This window comes from Rosa chinensis, chromosome 6 (genome assembly GCF_002994745.2).
Source record: "Rosa chinensis cultivar Old Blush chromosome 6, RchiOBHm-V2, whole genome shotgun sequence".
Taxonomy (NCBI): Eukaryota; Viridiplantae; Streptophyta; class Magnoliopsida; order Rosales; family Rosaceae; genus Rosa; species Rosa chinensis.
The window spans coordinates 21643514-21660244 of NC_037093.1; the positions used below are offsets into that span (position 1 = coordinate 21643514).

The 16731-nt window shown below is 36.0% G+C and overlaps 1 protein-coding gene and 3 long non-coding RNA genes across 9 annotated transcripts; 2 read left to right on the forward strand and 2 right to left on the reverse strand.

Moving 5' to 3' along the window:
* Positions 1-715: 715 nt before the first annotated feature.
* Positions 716-2655, reverse strand: LOC121050269. 3 transcript variants are annotated; one of them, XR_005802528.1, is made up of 4 exons: positions 2205-2655; positions 1989-2036; positions 1272-1357; positions 716-917 (listed from the first exon to the last, which is right to left on the reverse strand). It is a non-coding gene; the product is annotated as an uncharacterized LOC121050269 (long non-coding RNA). The 3 variants fall into 3 exon arrangements; XR_005802529.1 differs by adding an exon at positions 1028-1120 and having other exon boundaries at positions 1989-2655; XR_005802527.1 differs by having other exon boundaries at positions 1989-2655.
* Positions 2656-3135: 480 nt separating this feature from the next.
* Positions 3136-3402, reverse strand: LOC112170233. The gene is made up of 2 exons (XM_024307445.1): positions 3282-3402; positions 3136-3182 (listed from the first exon to the last, which is right to left on the reverse strand). Exons 1-2 carry the CDS (start codon positions 3400-3402, stop codon positions 3136-3138), a joined length of 168 nt encoding a protein of 55 aa, XP_024163213.1.
* A 6509-nt stretch (positions 3403-9911) lies between these two features.
* Positions 9912-12706, forward strand: LOC112173830. Of its 4 annotated transcripts, XR_005802180.1 has the most exons (5): positions 9912-10196; positions 10430-10613; positions 10999-11178; positions 11434-11593; positions 11804-11909. It is a non-coding gene; the product is annotated as an uncharacterized LOC112173830 (long non-coding RNA). The 4 variants fall into 4 exon arrangements; XR_005802179.1 differs by lacking the exon at positions 9912-10196 and having other exon boundaries at positions 10353-10613; XR_005802178.1 differs by lacking the exons at positions 9912-10196; positions 10430-10613; positions 11804-11909 and adding an exon at positions 12631-12706 and having other exon boundaries at positions 10672-11178.
* A 1286-nt stretch (positions 12707-13992) lies between these two features.
* LOC112173831 lies at positions 13993-14908 on the forward strand. The gene is made up of 2 exons (XR_005802181.1): positions 13993-14208; positions 14643-14908. It is a non-coding gene; the product is annotated as an uncharacterized LOC112173831 (long non-coding RNA).
* The last annotated feature ends 1823 nt before the right edge of the window (positions 14909-16731 follow it).

The following is a 16731-nucleotide window of genomic DNA, read 5'->3' on the forward strand; positions in this document are numbered from 1 at the left end:
GCAAGTACACGCTGTTGTTGGTTATATTATCATACAACAGAAAAATATGGCGACTGTTGTTGGTTGTTCCTTCACACAACAGGTATCATAAGTAACCGTTGTATGTGTGAGGCTCAGTGTTGAATTCTTCACAAGTCATACAACATCTTATTTCTATACCGTTATGTGATTTAACATTGGACAACTGATATGTATTCATTCTGTTGTGTGAGTTTTAATGAGACAACAAAATTTAGTTGGTACCGTTGTGTGATTAAAATGATTTGTTATGTGATTAACGTAATGTAATTCACTATTGTATGTTTATTATCAATTTTTTACCTGAAATATTTGCACAAATGTAATATTCAAAATATATTATGTACTGAAGTTCTCTATTTCAAGCATCTAATGTACCAAAAGAGCTAGCATTTGTCAATCATCCATATATTCAAGTATCTATACAATGAAACAAAAAAAGAAGAAAGCAGCTTGATGACTGCTGCATTTTAACTAACAATGATAAACAACAAAAGTAGATACAATATATACTTGTTCCAAAAATATGCACATATGCAGCTGCTACATATATGGCTCCTACATAAATCGGTCACTGCTTTCCAATTGCTCAGTCCACTCCTACATATGGCTCCTGCACGGAAACAAGAGCAAGCTCTTCAATTAAATGACCTGCCTCGTTTACTTCTCATAATCTTGTGCAGTGACATGAAAGACAAACTCAAAACATACTCTATTGTGCTTTCAATAAAATGTTAATGTAGGAGTATAAATGCTAAATCAATTACTTCTCCCTGTTTCAAAAATCTACCTCATCCATCTTGTACTAAAATCCCATCCAATCTCGGCAGTTGAAGCCATTTTGCGGTAAAATGTTGTTTCTCGGAAACACTCTCGATCATAGAAGCAAGTTCCTTGTCCTAACAAGCATAATATGTTAACAAGATTAGTCAGTCACTCTGTTTGCCCAACCATTAATTGATTGAAAAAAAAAAAAAAACTAATGATCATTAAGCTGCAGAGGACACACAGTGGTTGAAGAATCAGGCCTGGGTTGATTTCACATTGCATAATATCTACTTAAAGTGTGATTACAAATCCTGAATAACTACCATATGAGTACCTACATAACAGAACAACGGCGGAAACTAGCAACATTCAAAACCAAATACAGATAATAAACTAAAGCAGGATAGATATGCATTACTGTAAACACCAAATGAATGAAAACAAGAGAATGTGAAGCTTCCAAAGTATAAAGTTTCTGTCAATACCTGAATTCCAGAATTCGTGTTCTTTGATCATACAGGCAGAGCTTTTCTAGCGAACTCCAAATCTCCTATCATACATTTTTTACTTCCTAGCAATCCCCAGCAACATAAAATTAAAGAGCCAGTTCATATATTTTTGTACAAGGAACAAAATCCCTTCAATTCCTAAATTCTGAGCATTAATTCCTAGTATTGCCTATCCCCTACCCAGCCAGAAGAGACAAAAACCACCATGCATATGTAGATTGAATCATTATAAGGTAAGCCACAACTTAAATACATATGAGAATCCTAAAAATGAAAACCTAACAAAACTGCAATTTATTATTAAATAAAGTGATTGACTGTAATTGGAAACTAAAGGTTTATTCCTCAAGCACTATGCCACTACACAAGATAAATAATAATCAATAGCCTAACTAAATGGGAATTCTGGGAATTCCAAACCTAAGTTAACAAACTTGTGAAAACCCAATATCATCGCTAACGAGAATATCATATTGCAAAAACTTGCACAATTTATTGAAATGATAATTGAAAGTGTAGAGATAGAGACATGAAACTACAACAGAAGGACTACTTGACCATACAAGGGAAATTCTATCCTCAATTCAATTTTTATTTCTTCAATAGAAGGCTGTTTACACTGTCCCCATCTATGGAATAACATTTGTACAGGACATTAAACAGTAAAACTCCCCCTCAGGCAGTAGTATTTACCTGCTTATTGTCAAAAATAAGGAGAACTGCAACTTTAAACTCTTTCTCCTGCCAAAGGGTCAAGAACAGTAAGTTCAACAACACATAAATTTGCATAGATAAAACAAACAAAATAAAGATGTAAAATCTCAAGTACATGAAAGACAACAAATCGGGAATGCATGTGATGTTAAATAAAAGCAAAAGCATAAGGACATGAAAAGAGGTCCACTCAACCTTTAAGCTTAAAGAATATTCAATTTGGAAAACAAGATGCAGTAAAAAATGTGAGTTGAGAGAGAGAGAGAGAGAGAGAGAGAATCCAATTAAGAATGTGATCGACAGCAACTCATATTACAAAGAATTTATTATCACGATTATCCGAAGTCCCAATAGACCTATTTCTCTCCCCAACATAATATCCCTCGCATCAAATTTCATTAAGAATGTTGCAGGCAACATCTCATATTACAATGTTGCAGGCTAGATATATATCAGTCAGATGCAAACCACAATAACAAATACAGATTTGTTACCATAGGGTTATAATAAGAAAGCTGTTAAAAATTCATGGTCATAACGCAATATAAGGATGTCTCAAAACTAAGTAAAGTGTTGTGGACACTGCTTATCCACAGGAAATACAAACAAATAATGAAAGAACAGTAAGGATTCAACTTCAACATCGTCATTTCCTCACATGGGATTGGGATGTTACCTAAAACATGATGGAAAACAATGAATTCGCAATGGATAGCAGGGACAATTTATGAACAAAGAATGAAAGAACAGTAATGTTCCAAGCATGATTACAATGCCCCATTCTTTTCTTACTTCCTCTGGAATTAAAAACTTTATAGATAGATATCTTGCATTACCTTATATAGAGCAAACCGTGATTTATCCTCATTTAGGTATATGTGAGAGAGTCTTGTCACCAGGCCCATGAGTCTGAAGCCGTTCAGCTACAATTACATCGTTTCCTAGAGCATCTTTGGCAACTTGACCACTACTTCCTGCACCATAGCTATAATTGTTCTCCAATTAAGAGTAAAATAAATATGTCAAAGAGATAATGATTTCTAATTCGCTTCCGTCTAAGCATAATTTTAGCCAAAGGACTTGTTGTATGCAAAAATTTATAATAGATTGGGGTTGTTCGAGAGACCTACTTCTTGTGCCTCTGTACAAAAGGTGAGTTCTTCGCATCCTCCTTTGCACAATTAGAACCCCGAAACAAATCAAATCAAAACCCTTGCTCACTGAAAGGGACTCATATTCATAGAATGAGAAAGAGAAATGGAGTGGAGTACCCAGTGAGACAGAGAGAGAACTTGGTGATGAGAATCCCGGTGATAGCGAAGCCGACGAGGAAAGGCCAATTCCAATTCCACTCGCGCTTGAAGAACACAAGCCAAGAATTGAACTTTCTCATCTTCGATGACTTCTTCTTCTTCCTTTCTTACCAACCATCTCAAAAAGAGGAAGTCTCAGCTAAGAGAATGACTTGAAATTGGGGCCAAGGTAAAAAAGATGGGCGAATTTGGAGGATAAGAGAGTGAAACCTTACCAGAGAACCTTGCCGCAGTTATGGCGCCGGAGGGGTCGAGATTGGCCTTCTGGTTGGTATCGAACAGGAGAGATCTAACCCAGCATTGGTGGACAACGTAGCCACTGGTGGAGGAGGCTAGGTTTTGGGCCACGAAATCGGAAAACCCTAGGGTGACGCAGATCCCCACAAGAGAAAATTGAAATAGGAAGGTGAAGATTTGGTGCTGTGCGGTCTCAGAGACAAAGAAAGACGACCTAGAAAAGGCTAACAGCAGCCAAGGAATGCCATTTTGGTAGCAAAATACGGTGAACTGGAGATGGTAGAGTTGAATTGAAGTTTGGGATTCAAATCGGGGAAGCAATTGAATGAGATGAAGATAAGGAGATTTGGAATTTGAGGGTTTTGGATGAGATGATTAAGAGATAGCTCTAAGCTTTTGGCTCAGAGGAGAGAGGTTTCGTGTTTTGTGAGAAAAGAGAGAGACAATAGGTTTTGTGAGGATGAAGGTTTCGACACATTCAACAAGGGCTGGCAACTCTTTTTTTTTTTTTTTTTTTTTTTAAGTCTGATACACAACAGATAGATAAAATTATGTTGTATGAATGTATACATACAAAAATTATAGGGTGGGAGTTTTTGCCGCCTGACTAGGTCTGGTGGGAGAGGTCAAATAAATTTGAGCCAAAATGAAAATTTTGCCGCCTATGTTCCTCGTTCAGACAACAGAATGATTACAATCTGTTGTACAATTTCTGCAGCATGCACTAGGTGTATCAAGTAGAAGACATTCAAGCGAGCTTCCTCAAAATCTGGCACCCAGTTTTTAATCATACAACGGAAATAGCTAAACCGTTGTACCTAGTAACCAAATTTTAGTGTTTCAAGAGGCAACCAAGACTCAAGAGTGGAGGGAAATCTGCCGCTAAATTTTTTAAGACTCAGACAACGGACATTGCTTAATTGTGTTGTGCAATGTAGTTCTGAAAAAAAAGTTATCACTTTATTGACATTCACACAACAGAACATCACTAATACCGTTGTACAATAGAGTTCACTTAAACACACAACAGTCAATTTATGTTCCGTTATCTGATTGGTGTTGTGTGATTAACTTTTTGTAGTAGTGATTTATAAACTCTAATCACCACAACATAAATCTCCACATTCATCACTCAACAACAATCAAATTCATTTACACAAAATCAACCACATTCCTTTACATAAAATCAACCACATCATTTACACAGATCATTTACACAAAATCATCACACAGATCACCACACTGGTTATCACAAACACTACACCAAAAACCTTAACATACTACACTTTTTGCACAACGAAAAAAAAAAAGGTGTTGTGTGATGAAGGAAAGTGAATCACACAACACGTTTACAAAACTTGCGTTGTATAAGGCGGTTAAAGTTCTGAACTTTTTAGCTAGAAGGTCATTGCACAACAGTTACAAGACCATTTTGTTGTGTGAATGAAACAAAAAATTGCGGCAGATTTCCCTCCTAGCCTAACTCAAATTTGGCTTCAAATTGGTACTCCAAAGTACAACATAATAGTTATATCTGTTGTATGAGTGTAGGTTGCAAAATATCATACAACTGTTTTTTTACTTTCTGTTGTGTGATAAAGGGAGATACATTGGGAAGGTTTGGATGTACCCTAAAATGCCACTCATTCTCCCTCAAAATCTACAAATTTTGATTGACATTTATGTGATGATTGTAAGGTCCTATAACTGAAACTACTAATTTGTGTTGTCTGAACGAGAAATGTCTATTCTAACGCCAAAATTGAAACCTTGATTGCACATAGCGGGAACTTTCCCTCCTTATTGCCTCAGCTCAAGTTTATAATCAGACAACGTAGCTTTTATTTATGTGTTGTCTGATTCATAAATACAAAATAAAAGGAGCCAATTGCCCGCGCGTTTTACAACTTAGGTTAGGCCTATCGACTTTTGTCTCCCTCTCCATTTATTTCCCACACAATTTCTTCATCAGTCTTCTTCTCTCTCCAAAGCACAAGTCATCACTCAAAAAGCCATCACTTCTTAGCTTGAAATTAGGGTTCTTCGCTCTCGACTCAGCCATCACTCAAGTCCTTTTATGAAGGAGTATTCTGCGAATCGGGAAGAAGGAGAAGGTTCATCAATCAACTAAAGATGTGGGTTCTTCGATCTCTGGGTTTACAACATTGATTTGGGGATTTGTGGGCTACTCGATTTGAGGGTTTCACGACTCGATCTGGGTTTTTCCGGACACTCGATCAATAAGGAGGAGGAAAAGGGGGTTTCGCGCAGTTTTTCTTAACCCTAGAAGATGAAGCCTTAGTGCCGTCGTTCGAAGGTCCTCAACTCCAAGACTTGCTGGGAACATAGAAGATTCACAGTTCAGGTGCTTGCGATGTCGAGTTCCCGGTTGTGCATCCTCCTTGGAGTTATCAATTGTCTGGGTAAAATTTTATTTCTTGCTTTATTAATGCGTCGTTCTTTTTATATTTTCAACGTGGTTGTGTTTCCTAGAAAGGACTAGAAACGTGGAGTTTATAGGTGTATCTGTGTTGTTGCGATTGAAAGAAAGAGCCGACAGAGGAGAATTAGCGTTATTGGGATTGGAAGAAGCAGCGAAAAGGTTTGTCATCAGGGGTGTCTTTTTGGTTGATTCGTATGGATTTCTGGTTTTGAATGTGTGGTTTTCGTTGTGATTGATTTGGTTTGCAGTGAATATTGAAGTCTGGGTATTTTCAATTTGTTCCCTTTTGTCTAAATTTACTTATTCTCTGTTTGAAAATGGGTTAATCTCAAATTGGATTTCTGGGGTTTTCGGTTCTCTTGAGTTTCTTGAATGCTTTTTAAAGGAAGAAAGTTTAGGGAGTGATGTCGTACAAGATCTGATATAACTGTTTCTGATTTCTTGAATTTCAGTACCCAAAGCAATAAATGTGTTCATGGGATTGTCATTTTTTTGACCCGATTTTTTTTTGTCAATTAAAAACTGGATGTATGTTGTGTTCCGTGAAAAGCTTTTTCCCTGGTCAATTGAGATAAAGTGTATATTCTTGAGTCACATTTTATTAAAAGATGTAGCTAAAAATTTAATTCTATGTGTATTATATTTAGTTTATTACACTTTATAAATTTATAAATTTTAGTTTATTACTCTTTGAGTCTTTATAAATTTATATATTTTTAATTACATAAATAAAAGTTATAAAAATAAAATAAAAATTAAAAATATATAAAACCACCTAGGCGCCGCCTAGGCACCCTCCTAGACGCCTGGGCGCTCCTCCCTAGCCCACCGCCCGACTAGCGCCTAGCGATTTTTCGAACCTTGGTTGTGGGTTATGATCTGTAGTGATTGGAAAATGAATTGAGAGACAGAGCATGTGCGTTTTTAGTTGGGTTGACATTATTGAGCATGTTATTGTTTACTTTGAACTTGACGTTTTTGTTGTGATAATTGCATATTGTTTTGTTAGACTAAGATGGTGAAAGCATTATTTTGTGGAATTAAATATTATTGCTTTAATTCTTCTCACGAGTTGCGTGACGTGAGTCACTTTATTTGAGTTTACTTATACGGGCTTAAAAAGCTTACCGGGATTGTTTTGTTCAACCTGGTGCACTATTCTATGGTGTAGGGTTTATTGTGTAGGTTAGAATATCGATTAGTCGTCGTCGAAGCTGAGGGGTACGTTCGGTAGCTTGAACGTTGAAGGGTAATCTTAGTTTTAAGTCTTCCACTGTGTAGTGAATTGTGGTGGGTGTGTTTACTTATTGAATTGTCATTCAGTTTAATTTGTAAACTATCTGTAATGTAATATGTGAATCTAAAGAACGAGTCGGTATTGACATTGTGAGCTCAGTTTGTTTAGTTGCTTAATTTAAATGAAAATTTTTCTATGTGTTTTTCTTGTGCTTGTTAAGTTATCGCGTTTCAGATTTGAATTCCTTTATTCTAAATTCGGGGCTTGACACAATCCTAACGCATAAAAAGTCAACCTTGAGACGAAGCATTTTGAGCGAATAATTGTTCCAAATACTTCCACCTCAACCTTCATCAGCCACTATACAGCCACTTTTGAAGAGTCAGTCCCCTCTATCATAGGTGTTATTGGGGCATTAGACACCAATAATCTAACAGTGTTATACCTTCACTAATAGAATTATGCTCATAGACATCATGACAATTAAATCGGTGAGAAATACACGCGATGTAAAACAATGTCATTAACATCGATTCCTCAAATTCCGATTTGTATGCATATAACTGACATCGATTTTTAAATTAGCCAGTAAGAAAACTTTCATTTGAATTTTTAGAAAAACGCTGAGCTGCTAAGTTAAAATTTTTTAAAGAAACGCAGGAGAGGAAAAGCTCATTCCCACACTTAGACATATATATTTGGACTAACATTGACTTCAGCTTGCCCTAACACTATTCGACCAAACCACCCTTTCCTCCTCTTCGTTCTCCGCCTCCGACAAAAACCATCCCCCTCTTCGTTCTCCGCCTTCTACCACAACCCTCCTCCTCGTCTTCGTTCTCCTACTACAATCACAACCCGACCCTCCTCGTCCTCCTCCTTTTCCGCCTTGGACCAGCTCCTCTGCTCGAAGACGGTGAAGAGAATCAGAGTTTGAGACCGGCCTTTTGGATAAAATTTGAGCTTTTGTGTCATAGGTAATTGACAAATTTGTTCAGTGCATGTCTTCGAAGGATTTGTGAGTCCTTAATTCACCAATCTGGTTTTGTTTCTTATTTTGCTTCCAAGGATTTGTGTTTCATCTACCGAAGCTTTGTGGGATGCATTCGAGCTTTCTGGGCATTCATGTTCTGAGCTTTCTGGGCATTTTCCATCTCTGGTTTGCTCTCTCTCTCAATTCTTCTCATTATTTGTGATTGATTTTGGGAAAGTTTTGCGCTTTTGTTGAGTTATAGGTTTTGGGTTTTGCAGAGGAGAATTCTAACTGTGTTCTCTAATCATGAAGGTTTCTGTAGCTTGGAAATAAGTTATAAAGAGGGATTGGGCCAACAAGCGAAAACAATTACTACTCCTTCTGCTTATTACTTCATTTTAATCAATTCATGGTTTCTGATGTTGCAGCTATTTGTGTGTGTGTCTTTTTACGGCATTGCAGGTGTTGATGGTGTCATGGTGTCATTATTTATAATGATAGTTTGTTTCTGTTTTTCCAAAGTTAGCTTTTGGTTGCTTAGAAATCTGAGGAGATAAATGTCAAAGTTTTTGAGTTTCAGGTGTTATGCTATCTTTTGGTTTCTAAGAAAGATTAATAGTTTGAATTCGTTGGCCCAAATTCAATTACAACTCTACTAGTCTAGGCAATGGCGGAGCCACGTTGGGGCCTACTGGGTCCCCTGACCCAGTAAAGTTTATATATTTTCTAGTTTGTTCATTTGCAGTGTGATTAGTCTGGCATAGTGGAAGCTTGACCAATTAGCAACATTTGGGTCATGGATTCGAGCTACCATGCACGGATAGCTTTTGTCTGTTTTTTGTTTTGTTTTTCTGCTTGAACATTTATGTTTTGTATATAATATATAGGGTTATTATCACAAATGGTACCTGAACTATACCTCAATCTTATCGATGGTACCTGAACTTCAATTTTGATCACAACCAGTACCCGAACTTTTCGATTCCATTTTAAATGGTACCTAAGGCCACCTTCGGTCACTATTCCGGCCAAAAAAGCCAAATCTTAAAAAAAAAAAAGAAAAAAAAAAACAAGTTCAAGGCAAGTCTATTACCAAAAAATCATCACTATATATGATTGCAACCCTTGAAATCATCAAAAATCATCACTATGATTGCCTCCCATGCAGTTTTTAGTCAGAATAGTGACCAGAGGTGGCTCTAGGTACCATTTAAAATGAAATCGAAAAGTTCGGGTACTGGTTGTGATCAAAATTGAAGTTCAGGTACCATCGATAAGATTGAGGTATACACTACTACACAAAGTGAATCAGACGACACGTAACAGACGACATACGACATTTTGGTGTCGTCTGAGTTAGTCAGACGACATGTTAGTTATATTTGTTGTCTGTTCTCAAACTCAGCCAACACATTGTAATCAATTGGAATTTGATGAAATTGACAACTTTAGGACAACACTTACTAGGACATATGTTGTCTGAGAAATCAGAAAAAAAAAAAAAAAAAATTTAATTTACATTTATTTTCTAGCCAAAACACAAATCCCTATCTGCTCAATTCCCTCCCTTAGTCGTATCAAAACAAAAAACTTCCCTCCTAAGTTGAAAAAAATTAGGTCATTCTCCCTCCCTTTCACTCTCACCATCTCACCAGCCTATCGAGAGTGAAATCGATACACTCTCGCTCACACTCTCACTCTTAGTCCCAATCTCTCTCGCTCTCGCTCTCACCTCTCACTTTCGCTCTCACTCTCTCTCTCTCTCTCCGCCGGTCCAGCTCAAAGTCGCTACTTGGTCCGGTAGTTTACTCTCTCCGCCGCCTCAGCTCGAAGTCGATTTCAATTATCTTGAGAAGCCATCGCCGCCACCAAGATCTCTCTCACTATCGCCGCCGGTCTCGGGATCTCTCTCACTATCGCTGCCGGTGTCAGTGTCAAGAAATATAAAGAGCCTCCTTCTTCTATTGGAGATGCCTCCAATAGGGTTCGTTCTCTTCTCTCTCTCTTTCTGTTTATGCCCTGGGGCTATTGTTGGTTACTTTAATCAGCGATTGATAAGCTTCCTTCTGTGTTTGTATTACTGTTGGGGCTTAAATGGTTCTGGGCTTAATTCTAGGTCATTCAATGACCAGTGGGGATTTCTTGTTTAGGCGTTTTAGCTTTAGATTGGTATATTCTGTGCTAAAGCTGTTGGTTTATTTGCAAACAAACAAATAGATTAATAAAAGGGGCGATACAGTGGATGAGAAGATCAAGAAGCTTGATGTTGAACTTAATAGATACAGAGAGCATGTCAAGAAGACAAGGAGCTTTCAGCAAAAGTTGCCAAGATTGTGGGAGCGACTCCCATTGTTACAGAAGATCACACTCAGCCATCAAAATCAGCAGCAGCAAACACTTGGTAAGTTGATATAGCTGAAGTCATTTCCTTTTATTAGTCATTTGCTTTCACGTTTTTAGCAACAATTATCAATTTCTCGACTTTTACAATCTGTGAAAGCGAAAGTTTTTGTTATTTCTTTCTTTTGTTAATTGATACTTATCTGATTCAATTCTTCATGTATGTAATTTGGTTTTCTTTTGTAGTCTATGCTCTAGCTTTTCAATAGCTCCGAGAACCAAACTTTTTTGACACTCTCAGAGAGAAAGATTGGGTTGGGAACAAATAGAAAAGAGATGTTTAGTCTGCAAACATTTATCTAAACTCTAAACCCTATTTAATCGATTTCCCAATTTTAATGTAAAATTTGGGGTTTTGATTCTTTGATCTAATATAAAATTTGCAGATATGATATGCTAGAGTTTATATATGATTACCACTACATGAAATTGTTGTGGCTTTGAAACCCCCAGGCCTGAGTTTTCAGGGAGGATACCCGAGAAAGAGAAAGCTATATTAGGCTTATCGTGGACATGTTGAAAATTGTTGAAGGGATGAAGTCATTCAGTCTCCGATCAATATGCAAGTATGTACCACCCACCACTAACTAACTTTGTAGACATTATTTCATTTTATACTAAACATTCAAAGATATCAAATCTTCCTGAGTTCAGACTTTTTCTAACAAACCTTTTAGTACAACTTATTTAAGAGAATGATATTCCCATATTCAGTTGTTTGAATTTTTATCTGCTATTAGAATCATTTTAGCCTTAGTTTGAATTTTTATCTGGTATTAGAATCATTTTTCTGCTGAATTTTTGTTTCTTTAATGGTGTAGACACTTGAGATGCTGGAGAAGGAGGAGAAGCTCCTTGGCAGCGTTGTAATAAAGAAACACTACTGTTTCTATGAGTCGCATTTGTAATTGATTGGGGGTTCTTCAAAATTGAATCCTAAAGACGGTCTAGAGACGAAGGGGGAGACTCTTGGTGGATTGGGTATGTCAGTAGCTCCTAAATTTTCATGTTTTTACTCAATTGGGTTATGATCATACAATGAATGCTATGTAAATGAAGGCCCCATTAAAATAAAATACTGCATTCTTTTGTAGAAGTAAATCATACGCCTATTTCAGTGGTTGTACAATTGTGTACTTGCATTTTACGGTATAATATATGTTTTTGAAACTGTTAAAAATGGTGCTGCAGGTGTGCACTGAAAATGGAGCAAGGCCAACCAGAGGTGAGCTAGGTTTTGAGTTCTTGGTGAATAGGAGTGGGCAGCCTTATCTGATTCAGACAAATACCTTAATCAGGTTCTTTTCTTCCTTTTTCATTTGAGTTCATTAGCATGCATCTATCTATTTGATTACCAAAAAATTGAGCAAAACGATGAAGGAATGGGAAATTCAATTTGAATTCTTTTTCATCATAATGTATGAAATTGTAGTCTTGGTGTTGTACATTGATGAACTGTTGCACAGAGAATAATGTCTAGATATATATGTGAAGATAAATTTGGTGAGATTGTAGTCCAATACACTCTCTATTGGTAAAGGTGAAGATGTAACAGAAAGAAGAAGAACATAAATAAGCATCCCAATTAAATCAAAACAGTAATGATAAAAGAGTGTAAAGCAAAGACATTATCATCTTTCTATTGGACTATTGGTTTAATTGGGTTTAATTGTGTCATTTTTCATATATTGGCATCTTTCTGCTCCTTCACATAGACAAGCATATGTTTATGTGGAACTTCTCTTTTCATTTTGTTGTTTTAAAATTGATATGAATATGGAGCTTCTGGTGATAATGGGTGTTACTAACTATATATCACTGCATTAAACTACTTTGAATCTGAGATGATATAGGAGCAGATTGCGAGCTTGGAGTTGAATTAATCAGTCTCAAGTGCACCTTCAAATATCTTTTGAACTTGGTAAAAATTGAAACCAACAAGAAGGAGACAGATTAGATTAACAATTACTTTGGATTTACTTTCTAATTTGAGTCACACACTATTTCTCCATTTACAGGTACTGCTGGTAGAAACATTCACAATCAGGAAGAATTTCCAGGTCGTACAATGGCAATTATTTTAAGTGTTTCTGCAAATTTAACTCTCGGTTTCTCAAATTTCTTTGTTTTGTTTTTGAGCTAGAATCGAAGGAGAAGGGCAATAATGAGCTAGGGGAATCCTTTTTTTCTTGTCTGTTTCATTTTACATCAATTATTACTTGAGGTATTCCCTGTTTTGCTGTGTTATTTCTGTTTTAAGTATATTAGGATATAGCTAGTCTCTTCAATTTCTATATGTAATCTAATTGAGATTTTTTACAGGTAAAGAAGTATTCAATTTGCCAAAACTTCAGTATCTGTAACTGTACTCATCAAGTATGTGTGAGTGATTTTCTGTATGTAATTAAACTTAAAAATATTAAAGTTTCAGTCTTTTCAACTCTTAAACAATCATAGTTTTGGTTTATGGCAATCCAAGTTTCTTTTGCTACTGAAGTTAGACTTTTAACTTGAGAATCCTAAGTATCCTATAGCGGATGTTCAGACTTTATCTACATCAGTTTGGGACATTTTAGTTATTTTGATTTTGAATTATGTTCAGTTTTTGAGGCTGTTTGTTACCTTGTGGTCATTCAGGTTTTGCAAATTTCAGGACAAAATTTTTTGGGAGATGAGAAGGGTTGGATGCCGACTATAGTGAGGGAGGGAGACGGGAAAGAAGAAGAAAAAGAGAGACAGGGAGAAGAAGAGAAGAAAGAAAAGAAGAAGGGGGAGTCGGATCGAATAAAAAGAAAGGGAACAGGGAGGAAGGAAGAGAAAAGGAAGAGAGAAGAAAGAGAAGAGAGGGAGGAGGAGAAAAGCAAAGGAATCAGGGAGAAAAAAGAAGAAGAAGAGAAAAGAGGGAGCACGGGAAAGAGAAAGAAAATAGGGAAAGAAAAACAGAAGAGAGTAGTGATCTGTTTATGATGGGTTTGGATTTCAGAAGAAGAAGAGAATGAAGATTGAGATGATTTTGGTTGTCGGCTGTACAATATAGCAATGGGTGGAGGTTTTGCCATTCGTTTTTGAATGGGTGAGGAGGAAGAACTAGTTTAAAACGGTGAGTGACTTTTATATCTGAAATTATGCTTCTTTTTTTTTAATGTTTTTTTTTTACTTTTTTTATGTTTAGACTCGTAAGAGTAAGCGATTGTTCAGTGAACCATGTTCTGATTTCTCCTAGCACTTATTTTTGGGAGTTTGGGCACTCTGCTATTATCGCTCTTGGATTTTAAAAGGTCTTGCAATTTGACTTTACCAACTAGTTTTGAAAACCATTTATCTAGTTCTTATATCTATGTCCAGTTGCCTAATTGTTTAGCGGAGAAAGTTATTTTATTCCTTGTTTGGTACCTTATTTTGTGTTCTTTTAAATATCGAAAAATTGGTCAGGGCTAGTTGTTTTGGTATGCTGTGATATTCTGGAAGGCAAACTGTGTTTGGAAGGAAGATTTTGGGGGTTTGGTGCATGATAAAGTTTCTGAAATTTTCAAGTCTCTTGGACTTGGTTGTTCCTGCTTTTGGTTCTGCTCATGAAACTGAAAAGTTAAATTGAGGTATTTGCATGTGTGTATTTGATTGAAAAAAATTCATAGTGGAGATAGACTGCTGTTTGCCTTTACCTTCTGATTTTGGTTGCTATCGTTTTACATGTCTTTTGGTGAATATGTATATATATCATTTTGGTTGATGTTGGTTGCTTGGATTATGTCAGGAAAGTCCAAAGTGCTTGAAATTTTGGTTGCTCGAAAATTTGGTTGTTGTTGTTTTGCATGTGTTTTGGTAAATGTCATATATTTAATTTTGGTTGCTATTGGTTGCTTGGATTATGGTTATTGAAATTTTGGTTGTCATTTACTAAGTGGCATATATGTAATGCTCAAATTACAAAAAAATTTCAAGGTTGGCCAGAATACATAATGCTCAATGACAATTATAGATTCTTTTCTGCAATTTTGTCCATTACTAAGTGCAAACCCTTTTGTTTCAGTGGGAAAGAAGAGGCAAAGAAGCATATCCCAAGAAGATATGGATGTGGTTAGAAATGAGTGGACAAAGTTTGTGGTCAAGACATATATGTAAGCATTGTACTTGGTACTTGGGTACCCATATATTTTTTTAGTTCAGTTGAGACCTTGTTCTTTAGATTTGGTTGGACATGAGTTGATGCTAGTACTTTGAATTGATAATGTAAGATTTGTGAGAATGATGTATGAGAATGTGGTAAATGAAATTGGAACTTCGAATTTCATATCAGTCTATTTCCATATCAATTGGGCAAATTCGATTCCAACAACATATATAGGATTAGTAACTGTTGTAATGCAAAATATCACACAACACAAGTCCAAAAAGACATAACACATTGTCTGAGGAAAATTTAGACAACATTTTTATCTAGCAACTTGTCATCTTAAAGCTATTCAGACAACATCGGCGTCTAGCAAAGTGTGGTCTGAGGTTCATTCAAGACAACAAATTCATCAACATCAAATGTTATCTTAAATAACATTCAGACAACATTAGCATCCTCAAACTTGTTTTATAACATTAATTCAGACAACAAGAAAAATAAAATGTGTGGTCTGAAATTCATCCGGTACAACACATGCATCCAAGAGATTGTCATACGAATTGAATTTCAGACAACACCGAAATCCAGATAATTGTTATCTTAGATAAGATGCAGACAACATAAGGTAATCGGAAGTGTAGTCTGAGGTTCATGCAAGACAACACCATTTCGAGCAAATTGATATTTGTAATGCATTTGACACGACATCTGGTAATCGAAAATGCTTGTTTGATGTTTACTTCACACATCAAGTCTCGTGCAATATTGTCGTTGAAGATATTTAGGAGACAACACCAGCTTGGAAAGATTGTTGTGTTTGGTGAATTTCACTCAACACCCTTGCAGTAAGCTGTTGTCTGAGTTCATACCCGACAACAGACTACTGTCATGAATCGAAATTTGGTAAATTTAGACAACACATATTTAGATACACATGTTGTGTGAATGACCAGAGAGACAATTAAAAAAGAATGTTGTCTGATGGGGGAGATCAGACAACACGCCAGTTTACAACATCTCCATTTTCATTCAGACAACAGGCTTTTGACTGTTGTCTGATTCACTTTGTGTAGTAGTGATAGTTCAGGTACCATTTGTGATAATAACCCTAATATATATTATGTTTTGGACATTTACACTAGTTTTGAAATTACTTTTAATATAGTTATTTACAAATTATTTTAGACAATAAAAGATATCATTTTGGGTGTTTTTTTTTTCTTTTATTTGTCAATGAAATTTTTTTTCTTCTTTTATGGAGTTTTAATAATTTGTGAGTATCCCATTTGACATCACATCCTGGCTCCGCCCCTGGGTCTAGGTGATAAACTTGAATAGGAAATTAGGAATCTATATGTCATTCATTACAGTAGGGAAACTAGGAATCTATATTTCATTCATGCTTGCATATTATGTCTTTGCTTGTAAAGTTGAACATGAATGATGGTGTTCCATGCTCATATGGAAAGGTATGCATACCCGGATTATTGTTTTGTTGCAGGAGAGTGATGCACGCCTACTAATATAAGTTTACATTTTGGTTTCTTGCAGGTAATGTTATCTCCCTAAGGAACAACCTGAATTTAAGTGCAGACATTACAGAAATCATTCAAGAAAAGCTACTTTCACTTATTGCTGGAAGATTAATTTATTCAAATAGTAAGATTTATGTAATCACATCGTAATTTGCTGGATCACTTTTTTACTTTTCTTGTTTTTTATCAGTGTAAATTGAAATTAACAACATTCTTGTCATTCTGTAGAATAAAGATGCCATTTATGTTGAAAACCAACAACAGAACATAGTCGATTGTATCAAACTACTTCCTCGACTTGCTACCGGATTTCAGAAGGTAGTCTTTATATATTTTTCACCCATAGTTTATTAAGATGATATACCTACTTGTGTGTGATACCTCGGAAATTCGTATTTATTTTCCGAGGATTTTCTGGAATCTAAATTTTGGTTATTGGACGGTTTCATGGCTCGTGGATGGAGCAGAAG